Here is a 17,650-nt window from a genome sequence, read left to right as displayed (position 1 = left end):
TTCTTCGTAATTTACCGAGAAGTCCAAGCATTTAATTATGTTAGAATATGCCAGCTTGACCCGCTTTTTGGTGATTTCACTTGGGTTAATTTTTTCCCATTTTATTGTATATCCATTCTGTTTGCCTAGTTCTAAATTATTCTGGGCGAGAGTGTTTACTATTTCTATATTTTGGTGCTTATATTTAGGTAGTTGAAGATAGAGCCTCAACGCAGAGTGGTCACTCAGAGAGTTATCAATAACCTGGAAGTCTTTGGCCATCTCTGACAGTCCAGGAGACAGAAAAATGTAATCCACTGTGGTTTGGTGACCTCTGCCCACATAGGTCGGAATTAGGCAACATGAGTCCGAACTTGGGCGGTTAGCGATTTGCAAGTCCAGTTCGGAAAGCACATTGTTTAAGGCGTTCCCCGCCTTACTGTGAGTAAGATGTACTAATGGGAGCTCAAATTCATCGACAATCCCACAGCAGTGTGAATTCGCCAGTGGGCACGGGTGAAGGTTAAAATCCCCTCCCCATAATAGGTGGTTTGCCCCATGGCTGCCTTTCCACTGATAGAGTTGGCTTAATCTCTCATGAACGTCTCTGAGAAGAGTCATAAATTGATCTTCATCTAGGTTGTTATAGAAATTAGTCAAAAGAATGGTCTCCTTGTTAGCAAAGAAAAGTAAAAGAATTTGGCAATTGGAATCAGAATGGATAGTGGTCACTTTTAGTTGGTTCAAGGTGTTCGCAACGTACGTTGTTAGCCCCCCTTTGGGCCTACCTATTATGCTACGAACCGCTGGGATAAGAAATGTTTTGAAACCTAGTAAATGAAGCTCGGAAGTGGACCATGTCTCCTGCAGACAAATTATATTATAGGGTTCTAAAAAGTTTTGAGCCGTCCCGTCCTCAGCAGGCCTGCTACGTTCCAAAAGAGGATGGGTATAGGTAGTGTGTCAGCTTTTAACCCTATTGATTCTATTGGTGCCGGGGAAGGGTTTGTTTTAGAACTCTGGTGGGGTGAGCAGGGATTAGCAGGTTCTGTGTCAGTTGATGGTCAATCGACCATTTCGAGCCCGCTAAATCTGTTAGTCGTCGGGATATTGTACCATGGTTCCCAACGGGGCGGTTCTCTGTAAGTCATCCTTTGGATAGGAGGCCTCCATTCTCCCCAGCCGCCACCCTGCTGTCGAGGTTCCACTAGATGCCATGAGTTATCTTGGTCGTGATGTCTGGGGGCCCCTTGATATTCAGTGTTGTAAAAGTCGATATGTCGGGGAGCAGGAGCGGGCCATGGGGGATCATAGTCCTGGAAGAAACCCTTCGGTTGTCTTAAGGGGTAGAAAAAAGAAAGTGGTTTGACACTGATGCCTCCGTTTACATTCGTATCTTCCCAGGAGCAGATATAATCTGCTATACGAAGGTCCTCGAAGGTAATCAGAATACAATCCCCAGAGATCGTTTTTCTTGCTTTGCCCACCCATGGAGTCCTACGTACTGACAGAATCCTTCCGTTCCATGTTGGGGGAAAGGGACGATTATTCTGTAACCAATGTTGTACCTTATTTTTGAGGGACCAGCCCGGTTCCGTGTTGTGATCCGCAATTTCTGGGACACCGGTCATGACCGCTACATAGAGCGAGGCCTCAGGTGGTAAATCAACTGGGAGTCTGCCCTCCCCGGCGCCTCTGGGAAAATTTCTATAAGCTTTAGGGACCGGGGGTCAGGGGCCAATAGTTGGGAGGCCGGTGTTTTTGATGTTACTTTGTTTGTAGCCTTATTTGTAGCCACTAAGTTTGGAGCTGGTGAGATTAATGGCTGGGAGTTTCCTTGTGGCAAGATAGTAGATGCCTTAGTCACTATGTTCGGGGTACTCTTGGTAATCGGGAGGAGGGATGTTGCAACTTGGGTTACCTTATTCGGATCGGATGCGGGTTTCTGGGGGGCATTTAGAGGCTGTGTGGGAGGTTGATTTGTGTGATTTTCCCCGTGTATTTTGAGCCCCTACTAGTTGATTATGTTGTTGGGATTTAACAAGCTTACATATCTGCATCTCCAGCTGTGTTAGTCTTTTTTCTATTAGTTGCAGAGATGATTTAAATAGATCAGCTATCTTCTTTAATAGCTGTGTATTTTCGCCGTCTCCTCGTCCCCTATTGGTAGGTGATAAAGTAGGGGATTCCAAGTCAATAAGGGTGGGGGTTTCGTGCTCGTTATGATGTATTAAAGAAGTGACTACTAGATGTTCTACTCTGGGGGTGGATCCTGAGGGGCGCTTGAAATATGATGTAACATATTCGAACTAAGATTTACTTGATAGTCCATTCTCTTGCTTATCGCACCCTCCCGCCTTCCACTTTCATGAGTTTTCTCCAAAGAGGTTATTTGAGTGGGGGTTTGAGGAAGTAAGTCGGGGGTTCTCTCCAGATCAGTGCTTAGCTGCGAATCTGCAAGTTGAGACACGGAAAGATCCACATTATTTGGCAGGCTTCGCCTCCCACGACTCTCCCTCTCCCCTTCATTATTTTTCCCAAGAACAACTGGAGTTCTTGCATCGGCCAGGTTACCCAAAGAGGATCTCTTGGCAAATGCAAGATCTAGGGATACTCTCTCTTCTATCAATGATATGCTTTGGTCTATGAATGTATTCGCCTTAGTTATGAAGTCATCCATAGCACCAAGCAGTTTACCCACGCTGCCCGGGGCCTTGGTTTTGTTCCCTCTGGTCACTACCATTTTACCCAAATAACAATAGAAAAGAGCAGAAGATAAAATATAAATAAAAATAAAAAGGGGATGGCCCAGTCCAGTCTCGCCAGTCCTCGAACGGCCTCAAACGGCCTGCTCTTTGCCCGGTCTTAGCTCTGTGCTTTGCCCCGCGCGCGTCCCGCTGCGCGTATGACGGTGACTGAATATAACAGGAAGTAGGCGGGAAGAGGACCAGCTGCGGCGAGTCTAGAGCGCAGCGCCCGCTGGTCCTCGCAGTCCCGCTGTGGCAAACAGCGTCGATAGGAAGCTCCTCTCCTGGGCTAGGAGTCCACAGAGTCTTCAGCCTCGAGCGGCGCCCGCGAAGCGGGAGCCGCGAGGAGTGGGTTGAGGGTCAAAAGAACAGCACCCGGCCAACAAAGAGTTCAAAGCTTGTCCCTTGGATAAGAAATGCAATACACAGAGCTCACAGGAAACTGCTCTAATTATTCCTGGTTGTGGAGTGGGCGGGAAGAGGACCAGCTGCGGCGAGTCTAGAGCGCTGCAGGGTATTAGCATGGAGTAGAATGTTGTAGAGTGAAGTGGTGTACACTAGCATAGAGTGGAGTAAAATGTTGTGAAGTAGAGTGGCATAGTGTGGAGAATTGTAGAGTTCTGTAGAGTGCAGTGGCATAGAGCGGTCTACGGTCTCATAGAGAGGATTGAAACTGAGAAAATGGTGCACAGTGGAGTGGCGTAGAGTGAAGGAAAGTGGTGTGGTGTGGTAAAGAGTAGAGTAGAGTGTCGTAGAGCGAAGTACCACAGAAGGGAGTAGAATGTTGTAGAGTGGAGTAGAATGTTGTAGAGTCGGGTGGAGTGGAGTAGAGAATTGCAGAGTGGAGTGGTGTAAAGTTGAGTGGCATAGACTGGAGTGGCATAGAATTGAGTAGAGTTGATTGTCATAAAGTGGAGTGGCATAGAGTAGAATGTTGTAGAATGTTGTAGAGTACAGAGGCGTAGCATAAAGTTTAATTCCATGTAGTGGCGATAATTTGAGTGGCTTAGAGTGGAGTTGTGTAGAGGGGAGTGGAGTAGATTGGAGTAGTACCGTAGAGTGGAGTAGAATGTCATAAAGTAGGGTGGATTGGAGTGGAGTGGAGTAGAGTTTTGTAGAGTGGAGTGGCATAGAGTGGAGTGCCATTAAGTGTAGTGGCATAGAGTGGTGTAAAGTTGAGTGTCGTAGAGTGGAATTGCATAGATTAAAGCAGAGTGCCACAGAGTGGAGTGACAGAGCGAGTTGAGTACAGTGGAGTTGCGCAGAGTGGTGTAAAGTGGCATGGAGTTGTGAAAAGTGGAGTAGTGTATTGTAGAGTGGAGAGAATGGAGTCCAGTGGCATAGAATGGAGTAAAGTGGAGTAGTGTAGACTGGAATGACATAGAGTGGAGTACCAGAGAGTGGATTCGAATGTTGTAAAGTACGGTGGATTGGAGTGGAGTGGAGTAGAGTATTGTAGAGTGGAGTGGCGTAGAGTGGAGTTTGGTAGCGTAGACTGGAGTGTCATAAAGTGGAGTGGCATAGAGTGGAGTAGTGCTGAGTGTCATAAAGGGGAGTAGCATAGAGTGAAGCATTGTGTCAGAGTGGAGTGAGAGAGTGAGTTGTGTACAGTGGAGTAGCCTAGTGTGGAGTAAAGCAGTAGGAGTGGTGAAAAGTGGAGTAGAGTGCTGTAGAGCGTAGAGCGTAGAGTGGAGTGGTGTAGAATGGAGTAAAGTCAAGTGGTGTAGAGTAGAATGGCGTAGAGTGGAATAAACTAGAGAGGAATACCCTAGACTGCTGGAGAATGTTGAAAAGTAGGGTGGATTGGAGTGGAGTGGATTAGAGTGTTGTAGAGTGGAGTGGCATAGAGTGGGGGTGAGTTCAGTGTCGAGGAGTTGAGTGGCATAGAATAAAAAGAAGTGGAAAAGCAAATATATTGCTTTCTCCCAAAATTGGATAAAGTTACATAGCTCAACATTTTACATTAAATATTTTTACTAGCACTTTCATTCTTATCAAATCAGAATTAGATATCCTTAAATCAGGAAGATTCTACCCCTCCTGCCCTTTAATGCTAGGAAACTGCTGGTGCAAGCCCTGATTCTCTAGCGGCTTGACTACGCCAATGAGCTCTATCTTGGCTCCCCCTGCTCTACAATTAAAAATTGCAAATTGTCCAAAATTGTGCTGCATGACTTTTCATGCAGGCTCATAATAGGGAATCTGCTAAGGCACATATTATCTGTTTGCACTGGTTGCCAGAGGCCGAAAGAATCCGATTTAAGGCCTTGTGTATCGCCCATAAGTCACTTTCGGCTAGTACCTCCCTAAAAGATCACTGCGCTCTGAGAAGAAACATCTTGCGACTGTTCCCAGAGTTAACCGAGTCCTAACTTTACTACTCCTAAACTGAGAAAAATCCTAATTTTAAGACTTCCGGTATTCACAGAAGGCATTTAGGAGTCCTAAAGTTAGAAGTCTTAACTTTACTACTCCCAAACTGAGAAAAATCCTAACTTTAAGACTTTCGGTATTCACAGAAGGCATTTAGGAGTCCTAAAGTTAGGACTCCTAACTTCTGTGAATACCGAAATGAGTAAGTGCCTTCTGTGAATACCAAAATGGTAGTAAGTTTAGGATTTTGTCTTAAGTTAGTTCTGTGAATTGGGCCCCATATTTGGCTTGAAGCCAACCATCTCTTATTCTGCAAACGTCTGTTGACTCTGCTGTTTTCCTGAATTTCCTGACTTCTCTCCGTTTAGGCTCTGTCTCTAGCGCTGGGAGGCCTTTGGTAGCCAAGCGCTTTATAAGTGTATATTCATTCATTCATTCATTCATTCATTCATTCAAGGAACACAGATAAGTGAACTTTTCCTGAATTGAACAATGTTGTAATTCCATATAAATATGATAAAATGTGCTTAAATTGCTGATATCCCGTTTATCATTGCCTGCCTACATAAAATCACTTGGAAAATGTTCCCAAAAATATTGATCCATTATGTAAAATTTGTAATACAAAAAAACATTTGTACCCTTCCTGGTGCAGAAATATAAATAAAAACTGAAATGTAAAAAAAAACTTTTGGTGTCACGTGTAGAATGCAGCCATTTCTTTTCCACCCATTACAGATGAAACAAAATACAACTTAAAAAAATATATAAGGACAACAAAAAGACACTACCCACTGGCTTCAATTACAAACAAAAGTTTAAGATGAAAAAGTGAGTTCAACCATTGTGTTTCCAGTACAAATTGCCACTTGTTTGTTAACAAAATATATGTTTAATAAAATCATGTTTCAAATACGATATAAAATGGTCAGCTAATCTTCATTAAAATTAGTTCATATGAATTAAATGCATACAGTAAAAAATACTGAACCTGAAGTCTTATCAATGGAATAGGAAAACTTAGCACCTGTAGAATTACTCCTCACTGGGTGTCCTGCTCCATCATAAACAGCAGGGAAATTTAAGAGCATCGATCTATAGTGGTTTGTCTGTTTGGACCTGTTAGAACCTAGAAAGTCACCTGCTTTTTCATACCATCACAAACTTCATTCAAACCTCTTCATCAACCCCTCCTTCCTTTTTCCTGTTAACTTATGGAAATACGTTCCATATTTGTCAGAAATCTTACTCTCCATGGTGTGTTGTAACTTCTATACTTCTAGGTGACTCTAGTGACTTTCTACTGAGGCTGTTCATTTGTTTCATGTGCTGCACTGACACAATCCTTCGGGTGGACCCCAGCAACTTTCTACTGACGTATGATAGATTTCCTTGGGTTGCACCTTCACAACTTTTTGGGGACTCCACAGACCCTCTACTGGGGTTTTCAGTAGAGTTTCCCTGAGCTGCACCAACTTCTCTTTCAGTTGGACCCAATAGACCCTATACTACGGCTATGGGCAGATTCCTTGGGTTACACGTTACGTCTTCTTCTGGACCATAAAATCATCTCCTTGAGTGGCTTATTTTATCAACCCTGGAGGTATCAGTGGATTGCCTATGGTGACATCATCATTTTTGGGGATCTGATAAATCTTTCTATTGGTGGAGTGTCTGGTTTTCTTGAGTTATGCCTATCCTGCCTTTGGGTGGACCCAGCATACCCATATAAAGTGGTTTACTCCCTCAAGCCAGTAAACCACTTTGAAAAAGAAAGGACGGAAAGCCCATCATATTTCGAGACATTTGCGCTTACATTAGCAGTCTCAAGTTCGGCACAGCATGACAACATTCCCTTCTTCTGAAATCTATCATACTACAGCTACAAACCTCTTCAACCAAACATATAGGTCCACTTGTAATTGATTCAAATATTGAGAGCACTACAGTACCACACAAGATGAAGTAGTGCTTCATACAAATGTTAGCTAAAAGAACATAACATAACATAGATAGAATTGTGTACATTATAGAGACTCTTAGGAATACTTCTTCACACTTTTACTTCTTAATGCCAAGATGAAATTGCTAGTCGCTAGAATAAACATTATTGTACTTTTTACTTCATGGTTTTCTAGGTTAGTCAGAAAAAAAGAAATAAGGGCCAGATTTGCTTCCTTCCTACATATGTGAATTTACACTGGAGTTTTCGCCTGCTGACATCACCCTCCTGTGACTCATTAGAGTTTAAGAGAATCACATACCATAAAGACTTGTCATCTCTTGTGGAACGTTTTACATTCAATCTGCATTTGTCAACGTGCATATGCACTTTGCTTTGCAGAAATCTTCTTTCCCCTGGCAAATGATCAATGGAGCCGCCTTAATGATTACTTTTAGATGTACCCAACATATGTGTCTAACACTATAATTTAAAGGCCCGATTCACAAAGGTAAACCTACATTTTGTGTAAATGTATGTTTGTTTTGGAATTCACAAACTCTACATAAAATGATAGGTGTATTGTATCTAAGTATTTTCTATTGTATCATCAATCCTTTTAGTTGTAAACATGTATAGAATATAAAGTTGACTGACTAGCAAAAAAAAACATCAGGTGAGCACACGTTTCACAGATTACAAAACTGGAGTTGGTGTTCTTTTCATGACTTTCTGAACAGAAAAATAAGCATGACTTAATTGAAACAAAGTGGTATAATTTCCTTCCTATTCCAATATAACTATGTAAAATTATATTTATTTATGTAGTACAAATCGCACACCAAATCAAGACTAGGCACTGTTCACAATCCAGAGGAGCAACCAATGAGCTAGCATTTAATTGGCAGAACAGCCACCATCTCACCACTTTGATGAAGGGCGCCAACAATGGTGAGAAATGCATGAGAGCTAGAAGTGAGCTTCACCTCCTAGAACCCAAGACCTAGAAGCTACACAATTTTTAAATTCTACATTTTGATTTATTTTTAGAAACATACATTAAAGTCCCCTACAGAATGCAATCATTAAGGATTGTGCACACTTTATGTAGGCAGATAACTTACCTTCAAATCCCTTTGTACATGTGCAGTGATAGGAAGCAACTCCATCCACACACGTTGCTTCATTAAGGCAGGGTTGAGAACTGCACTCATTGATGTCTACTTCACAATGCAAGCCTAAAACATATTTAAATATACTGTCATAAAGTTAGAACAATGACCTGACAAATTCATATTTCTTGAAATCAAAATCAGTCTTTCACACATTTCTAATAGAGGATTTCTAATAGAAGACATACATTTGGAGATAGTGCTTGAACCATGTAAACTATAGATGTGAGTGCCATACCACACAAATCTACCACAATGAAATAAATGCAAAGAAATGATAATTTTGAGAAGATCAATAACTAAAGATTTTACAAATCACAAAGAACTCCACCATGACCAGTCATCAAGTAACACCTACTTTGGCTGGTCAGTGCCAGCCTGGTTTGTAATAGAAGTAAGCATTTTACTAAGCAATTATGTGCTTGTGGAATGAGCATGCTTGATAAGTGTCCCTAGTTTCACTTACAGTGCACCACACATCCATGAGATACTCGGTGAGGAAAGAGGAATGAAGCCTTAACTAGTGGCACACTGTTCTACTCTGGAAGGCATGAACATCGGCAAGACTACTGACATCAGTTATAGCTCAACCAAAGCTCTCCTTGCCCAATAGGGAGAAAGGAATCATGGAATATGTTACCTATGTAAAAAGGGAAGAGATCGTATGCTACAAAAAGGGCAAGATGACACAAATATATAGTATACCAAATGCTACACAATCTAACAATTTTCTTCCTTTACTAGCTAAACTTGCTCCCACATTACAAATAAACAGCCCTATACTGTATAATGATATTATACATCACCATCCTCACCATCAAGATAACAGAGTAGCTCTAAAATGGTGACACAATGCTGAGGCAATATACATAAGGCAAGCTCTATGCAGGATTCATGTATTGTGGTCTTTCAAGTGTGGATCTGACAGTATTCGAGGGTCTTTGATTCCTTCTTCGATGGTGGGTAAGCAGGTCATCTTCTGCATTTCGGCAATGGTAAACTGCGTCTCCCTCTTCCAGTGGCGCTACTACCCAACTCCTCAGAGAAAATGAGGACATACTGTCTGTTTCACAGCCAGCAACACAACGAAATGTAATGGCCTACACACTGCACATTTCAGAGGATTAATTAAAATGTTTTAACATTTAATTATAAATAGCTTCAGAAGAATCACGTAAAATGGCATGCTACGTGCTCTAACTTGACCACCAGAAACCATACTGTAAGCCTGTTGTATTCCCAGATCACCAATATGCAGAAAAATCTATTTCATATCAATTACAGTCACACAAGTGGTCTTCTAATCTTTGAAATTAGATTTTAATACTTGAAAGAAATTTGCATTATGTGTTAAGTGGCCCTTATAAAATGTTCATACCTCCAAAGCCTGGTTGACATTGGCAACTGAATTCCCCCACGCCATCTTTGCAAATTCCCTGGTTCAGGCAGGGAAGGGATTTGCATTCGTCAATGTTCATTTCACATTTGGAACCTAAAATACAAATATTTATGGTCTCATTTGAGAAGCAATACCGTAATCAAATTATTACATATACTACAACCACTCATTACAATTCCACATAACCAAACCAATTGTTCCCTTAGTTTAGACGTTCATTAACTGTCGCACCTGGGTTTATTCCTCATTGTATGGCAGTAATTCTGTAACCAATTATCTTCCATGACCTTCTGAAAAATCTTCATTTTACTTTTTAATCAAATAGTAGCAAAATTGTTTTTCTTACTTTAGCATACACTTAGACTAGGTATCCCTTGGTCATGATTGAATGCCTTGTATGTATAGCTCAGTTCAGTGTTCTTATTGGATGGCTTTCCTCCATATTTATGTGTTTGTTTCACCCTTTGAGTAAGTTCTCTTTTGCATGATTTGTGGTTGGATGATCTGTATCCTTCCACTGTTGAAGAGGGGAGGAATCTTTTTCTTATGTTGCTTTTAGTACTCCACAGAAGCACATGGGGTTTCTGTCTCTCTACCTAAGCCACCAGGCCCCCTCCACCTGTTCACTGTTTTCTTCATTTTATTTTCATTAAACCGTTTTCCCTGCTCTATCTTATTGCTCCTGCCAGCCCCCGAGTCATGGGCTCAGATTACCCAACCGTCCTGTTTTTGCTCATTATTAGTCTCTTTTTATTATATTTTTTATTGCTATTGCCAGGGGTCGGCAGCTGCACACTGTATCCAGGCTGCTTATCTCTCGATGTGTGTGGCATCACGCGCATACTTTATGTTTTTTCATTTACTGTTCGACAAAGGACGTGTGCCATCTTGAAACAATAAATTAAACGATGAAGAATAACAATAAAAAATTAAAGATGGCCACTGGTGCAGCAGCACACATGCACAATTGAACATGCACAGGTGCCCATCATGGAAAGCTTTTTCTTTATGACAAAAATATCCCAAGCTGGTTGCACAGGTGAACGCTTGTGTGCTGACATTCCGACGGCCATCTTGGGATTTATTTTTACTAAGTGATATAAAAAGCATTTTAAGATGGCTGCTCGTGCATGCATAGGCGTGTTGACCCTCCAGCCTCGATTTTAGATTGTTTATTTTTTTACTTTGCCTGAATGCAAAGCAAACAAGCATTTATAAGTCCAACAGCTCTGAGACTGAATGGTTTTGCCAAAGTGTTCTTCGAAATGTAGTTAATTTTAGAACCTTTTTTTACTCTTCTCTTCGTCCAGATGGAAAGTGTTTCTCCACTCTGTATATTGTTTATTATATTGGAAGCATTCATTTCAACCATCACCAATACAGGCAACTGGTATAAGAGGTAGGATTTTAGGCAAACATTTGTATATATAATTGCACCCACTAATGTTTGGTAACTTAAATGTGTGCTTTTCTGCAGTCTCGTCTCCAGTTGTATTTTTGTAGTGATTTGTATAATGCAAAACTAGCCTTAGGTTCCCTGCAAAAACAATCTCACTGTGTTAAGTGGAGTATTTCAAACGTTACAAACTCTACCTACAAAAAAAGCATGAAGTGTTAGGTCTGGTTGAAACTAAATTACAAAATCAGGATGAGTAGTGAATAGTAGTGGGACAATGTAATGGGGGCAATACCAGATGTCAGGCAGCACACACAACACATATATTAACGCAGCACACATTATAAATGTACATGTATTTACAATTTAAATCAAATGGAGATGAACTGAGATGCCCAGAATCATAAGTTATTTTGATCAGTTGCAGAAGTGCCAATTATAACCAAGGTTTCTAGGATGCAAGTTAAGCAAATAATCGAAATTACCTCATTTTGTTTGCAAACGTTTATGAACACTATGTAAAATGTGATTTGCCAGTCTTGTGAAAATATCATGCAACGCAATTCTTTTCACAAAAAAAGTAATGGGAAACATAAGCCGGACACATATTTAAGTAGAAAGTGTCTCTCTAAAGAGAGAGTAATTTCATGCTCAAACCAGTCACTCGTGCCCAACATATATGTTTAATTTAAAATGTCAGGAAATTTCACATTTGTGAATTTTCCTCATGCAATTAAAATACCACCAACCCCTACACTAGACCTAACCTGTTAGGAATACCCAGGGTGAAGTTGATATTCACATGGAAGTAGATCAACACTAAGGGCCTAATTACAAGTCTGGCTTCCTAGGACTGCCTGACTCATGGTGGCTTGGCGTTGGCAGTGGCAGATCCAGCCACTGCCGCACCAGCGGTCGACCGCCCAATTACGAGGCGGGCAACCGGACCGCCTGGTGACTGCCTGCTCCCCCAGGGAACCGCCATTCCCTGGCGTAGGAGAAGGTGAGATGCAGCAATATGCATGGCAGGAACGCCAGGTTCCTCCATGCATATTACGAGTTTCCTCTCAGCTAGGCTTTTCATGGCGGTTCCACGGCCATAAAAAGTCTTCTGGAGAGAAAACAAAGGGAGACTGTCAGAGCCCCCCTGTGCCACATGAATATGTGGATGTACACAGGGGGACACAACATGTGCACCCCTGTGTGCATGCACATATGTTCCTGCACGGCATGGACTTACAAGCCCATGCCATGCAGGAACCTCGTTGTGCGGTCCCATTGCAGTGCCTCTTTTAATAGCGGCGCCACCTTTAACAGAGGCACAGTCATGGGACCACCACGCTGCCTGACTAGACGACTACTGTATGGTCGAATCGGGTGGGCAGGCGGCACAAGTTTTGTCACCTCCACGCCACTGCTCCAATGAAAACTCGTAATTGGAACCTAAGTTAGCACAGTTAGTTGAACACTTATGAATCCTGTCAAGGTCAGCTCTGCTTTCCAAGGTCGGTTAAATTAATATCAATTTACATTGGCTAATAATAATTGCCAACCACATTTTCTATGTAAATCACTTTGAATACATTTGATAAATAAGATGACGGATGTATATGTTACATTTACAATTCTGTCACTGCCGTTTTCTTTCAAAATTAGTTGGGTGTTTGGAAGTAGAAGCATGACATCATGACAACTATCTCTCGTTTGCATGTATCAGCAATTATAAGCCTCGAATACTCTTACATTTACTGCTTAGCGTATTCATTTTAATATTGGTTATGGATGGTTAAACCATAATTGAGACGGTTACAAAACACAGGAGTTATTGCGGTGTTAGCCTTAATCTGAGCGACAAATAGTAAAACCACAGGTTTGATGGCTTTATTCTTTTCAATTTATGGTACGTCCATTTTTATTATTGCATTTTCTTCATGCCTTATGTTCAAAATACATTTTGTTGAGCATGGTTGAGAGAGAAGTTGTCCACCCTTGACAAATATTTCGAACCCCACTCTGATATTTATAAAAATATAAGGAAGTCGTTAAAAATAGATGATGAAAGAAGAGGGGACAACGAGGACGTTTGTGGCAGATAGCAAACAGGAGAGTGCTTCGGATGGAATATACTACTTAATGGTCAGTTCGGAGAAGTCTTCCAATGAGTTGCATGACATACTGCTGATTACAGTGTTTATATGGCACGGTTGCACTTGCCCTGCTCGTTCTAAAACATGTTTCTATAGATGTATAATGACCAACTATGATGCAGAAGTGCTTTTGTGCCCACTTGAACTGTGCCTCTTCAAAGTTTATTTCTCATAGGACTTATTTCACATGCTAGCACCTGTGTATCTCTAGTACCTGAGTATCCAGTTACGCACAAGCAAATATATCCAGTTCCAACTTCTTTGCAAGTTCCACCATTGTGACAGGGGTTTTGAAAACAGTCATGAAAAACCTGCCAAGAAAATAAATGCCTAAATTATATATCTTGGTCAATTGGTATGTGAACACCAAAATATTTTAAGTCTGACATAATCAATAACATATAGTTTATACAAATAGTAAAAAATATATTCTGACACTTTTGTGAAAACATATAAACTGACAGTAAACTTAAAAACGAAGTCGCAAGGAGTCTAAGTAAAATATACTTTCTATACGAGTGAGAATTGTAGACAGGCTGCGAGGCAAAGGGGCAGATTTAGAGTTTGGCGGTGAGGGTATCCTGTGGCAACAGTGAATATTCCACTGCTAGCCCTATTTAGACTAGAAGGTTAATAGCTGTGTTTTACTCCCATATCGCCATGAAAAATATGTCGGTAATGGACAAGAAAAACATTTAAATGACACCGACACCATGGGAAAAATCTCCTATGGTGTGGGGGGTAATTCGTTTTTGCTTTTTCAATCCACTTTGGGATTTTGTTTTTGAAGAAACAAAAACTTGATCAAATGTATGGCAAGCAGCTGTCATGTTTGACAGAGCCATCATCAAACTATAAACTCCTCCACAGGAACGATCATGACAGTGGTTCTGGGGAAAGACTAGAGTTAGGCCGGAGGACAGCTCCAAATTTGGAGGGCGGGTATACGTCAGACAGATTAAGTATTTCACTCTGTCACCCTGAGGGAGTAAAAAATGTCCTTCAAAGTCTAAATCATGCCCAAAGACCTCATGATTGCAAACAATCAGAAGACAATTTAAATTTCATATTAACACTTGTACCACGCTCAAGACTGCCATCTTGCAACTATATTTCTTACTATGTCTTTTTGAAAAGCACGGTCTTGTGGGGGGGAAGCACTAGTGGAAAATATAGAATGGGAAGAATCTGAATGCTATGCGGATGAGTTCAAGTGAAATCAATTCTTGATATTCCAAATGTTCTGCAAACCTACCTAGGTGGATTAATAGTAAAGCCTTAACAGAGGATACAATCAAGCATACAATAAAGATAGTGAGTGATGGGCTGGTCAAAGGCACTGCCATTTGTATATAGTTCCTCAAATATAACCATGGATAAGCACAAATACAGGCTCTGCCAGTCTCAACACTGAAATGCCTCTGCGTCAGTCCCAGATGTTGAATCTATTTGAAGCAACCCTACATTAATACCCAACACTAAGTACGCCCAGGCCAGGGGGTTGATATTTGGAAGAGATGGGAGGCTTTATGGTAATTATTAAATGATCAGCTTTGACTCCATCACTTTAGCTATCTCTGAAGCATGTTTAGAAATGAAGCATTGCTGTATCACTGATTGCACATTGAGATTCATTAAATACGGGAAACAAACGATTCTCATCACATTTTGTATGTTTTCCCACTGATTTACACTGCAGTGTCCATAAATATGAAAAAAACTGTACTCTTGCCTGGCTGCTGACTTTGTACGGCTTCTTGTCTTTGCTTTTTGATGCAACAGTAGGAACAATCACACTTTCCTCTGCCGCTGAAAAACTGGAGCCAAAACCTGGAAGAGACGGCAGAGGTAAGGAGTTGGTGCTGCACAGAGCCAGAGTTTTCCTCATATTTTATAACGGTACAAAATGCATACAATACAATAGGGCATACAATTTTTATGCTGATTGGGTTTTACACAGCAAATAACAGGATGGAATCTTGATTCAGGGCATTTTGTTTTGAAGATATTAAAAAGAAAGCCTAACCACAACAGGGCATGTACTGCAGCAAATCAATGCTAGCAGTTCATTTGCACAAACACTGCTCGCGAGTGTGGCACCACTTAGCAAAGCATTTGAGTTCAGTAAGTCTGAAAACAATGAAATTATACATTTCTGCATCCCTGGTCCTTCAACAACATTTTATGTGAGTTGGCAGTGCTTCCATACATTTACCTGGAATAGTTCATAGTTTGAATGACAATAATTTGGCACAATCACAGATCAATCAAGATAGAAATGAGTACTAATACACAGGCAGTTGCCCCTTAAGGTGTTGCCTGGGTTGTGAAATGTCTACGAGGCTCAGGGACCTGGCTAGTGCCGAGCCGATAAATTGGCTCATCCATTCCTATCATCACAGTTTACAGCAAACATTTGATACTTTCACGAACCCTCCTGTTAACGTGTTTATGCTAAGTACTAACCACTTTCTTTCTTAGTTTCAAGCACTTTTTAGTTTATTTAGCTATCACTTGGTATTCCAAACAAGGGGCTATATGATATACACACAGTCCCCAGAGTGGACAATAGGTATTGCGCCCACTTTTTGCTCCTGCAGGCCACGGGGGTATTACAGAAAGGGTTGAAGACCCTTGTGCAACTCTTTATGTGTTAATGATGCACCAGTGCACATCATGATGGCCTGATCACAAGCAAGAATTCCCTTATTTGCAATGGGACATGTCACTCACGCCACATGACAAACAGAGGTGCAGGGACAACTTAGCCATAAAGAGGCACAGTGACTGTGCATGTAAGAAATAGAGTTATTGGTTGGGAGGAATGGGTGGACACACTCTTAGGAAATAACCACAATCCTTGTCAGGGTAAACCACAAAAGTCACTAAATTAACCTGTGCCTAACCCTCCAATAGCTTGGCATAAAGAAGCTAAGCTTACCTTAGAGGCAAAGTATTTTGGCAGCACACAAATCGTAATGAAGTAATAACACAACACAAGAAAAATACCCAAACCAATTTAGAAAAGTAGAGCCAATTCTAATAATCAAAATGATACCACAAGGACACAATTCAATCAGTAGAACTGTAGATATGCAATTGTAAAGTTTTGGGTAAGTATGGTGGCTAAAAGCACAAAGCACCATTCACAGTCATCTGGCCATGCTTGTCCGGGGGAAAGTCACATGTTCAGGCTGACCGCGATACAGGTCCGATATAGGGACCAGGTGAGTCTTGATGAAATAGTTATCTTCTCAGGGTCCGGCATGAAAAGTTGTGCTGACAGTAGAGGGAACACGGAACATGGAAAGCGTCGCGGATGGTCATTGTTGTAGCGCGAAGAGCAGGCTGGGCATCATGGACATTTGGAGCTGTAGCGCAAACACCGCTCGGTGTTGCAGACAGTCATTGCTGAAGTTTCACGTTTGGTTCACAGTGGGCTGTCATAGCTGCAGTACAAAGTGCAGACGTCGCGTTGCCAGCCATTGCTGGCAGGCACTGTAGTGTGAAGAGTCAAGTCCATCAGAGCTTCAAGATGACTGTCATTGGGAACGGCAGAATCTCAGCACAAGCGGGCCTGTTTGTGGTTGTGAAGTGACCAAAACTTCAGGATTTCACCTTTCTTTCTTAGGAGGAACTCAAACTGATGCCAGCAAAGGGTTTAGGACCTGGGGACGCAACTCTTAGGGATCAGGAACTCACTTCAGCCGGGCCAGCAGAGTTCAGGCAGGTCCAGGCAAGTCCAGTTGCGGCAGGCCAGCTGGGCATTTGCAAGGAGGCCACTCAAGCTTATAGTATCCCATTAGTTCAGACAGGAGGTCAACCACCTGACCCTTGGAGTCACTCAGGTTAGCCTGGGATAAAGATAAGCAGGTCCACCCTTCCTTCTAAGACAGCAAGGCAATCCTCAGCAGCACGACATTCCTTCTTCTGTAATGTCCACTGGTCCATGAGCGCTCTGATGAGTTACTCAGGAGGTTCTTTATGTATACCTGGTGCCAACCTTTGTGAGTGGGGGAATATCCTGTTATACCTCCTCATCTGGTTTTGGAAACTTCTTCTTTCCCCTGTCAAGGCTATTAACTGTCTCGGTGACAATAGCCTTTTGTCAAGTTCCTTTGTGTGTGCTGGAAGCAAGGCATCCTAGTCTTCTTTGTGTCATTGTATGGAAGGAATATAAGAACTCCAAGAGCAAAGACTTTCACATTCATGTGACCCAGAACACTGATAGAAGGCACAAAGTGGCATTTTCAGAATTTTTACTTGAACTCCAACTTTCCCATTAAGAGGATTCCAAATTACATGAATTTGAGTTCTAAACAGCATATCCCTATCTTCTCCAATCCAAAGGTATCACTTATTAAATGTAATAAGGTAATCCATTGTTAGTCACTGGGAGAGATAGGCATTGCAACACTGAAAAACAACTTTTTTGAGTTTTTCACTGTTAGGACATGTAAAACTTAAACACGTCCTACTTTTTAAACACAATGTA

General features: G+C 41.5%; 1 protein-coding gene across 2 annotated transcripts in view; it reads right to left on the bottom strand.

The window, feature by feature from the left end:
• Positions 1–17,650, bottom strand: part of SVEP1 (sushi, von Willebrand factor type A, EGF and pentraxin domain containing 1) — a 1,097,507-nt gene that overhangs the window by 430,724 nt on the left and 649,133 nt on the right. For both annotated transcript variants that reach the window (XM_078676696.1, XM_078676697.1), the window contains exons 20-23: positions 14,888–14,985; positions 13,370–13,466; positions 9,592–9,705; positions 8,166–8,279 (exon numbers count right to left, since the gene is read on the bottom strand). In XM_078676696.1, the coding sequence (XP_078532822.1) occupies positions 8,166–8,279; positions 9,592–9,705; positions 13,370–13,466; positions 14,888–14,985 (423 nt within the window). The remainder of the gene's footprint in view (positions 1–8,165; positions 8,280–9,591; positions 9,706–13,369; positions 13,467–14,887; positions 14,986–17,650) is intronic.

Source organism: Lissotriton helveticus, chromosome 2_1, assembly GCF_964261635.1.
Source record: "Lissotriton helveticus chromosome 2_1, aLisHel1.1, whole genome shotgun sequence".
NCBI lineage: Eukaryota > Metazoa > Chordata > Amphibia > Caudata > Salamandridae > Lissotriton > Lissotriton helveticus.
This window is presented reverse-complemented; position numbering and strand designations above follow the sequence as displayed.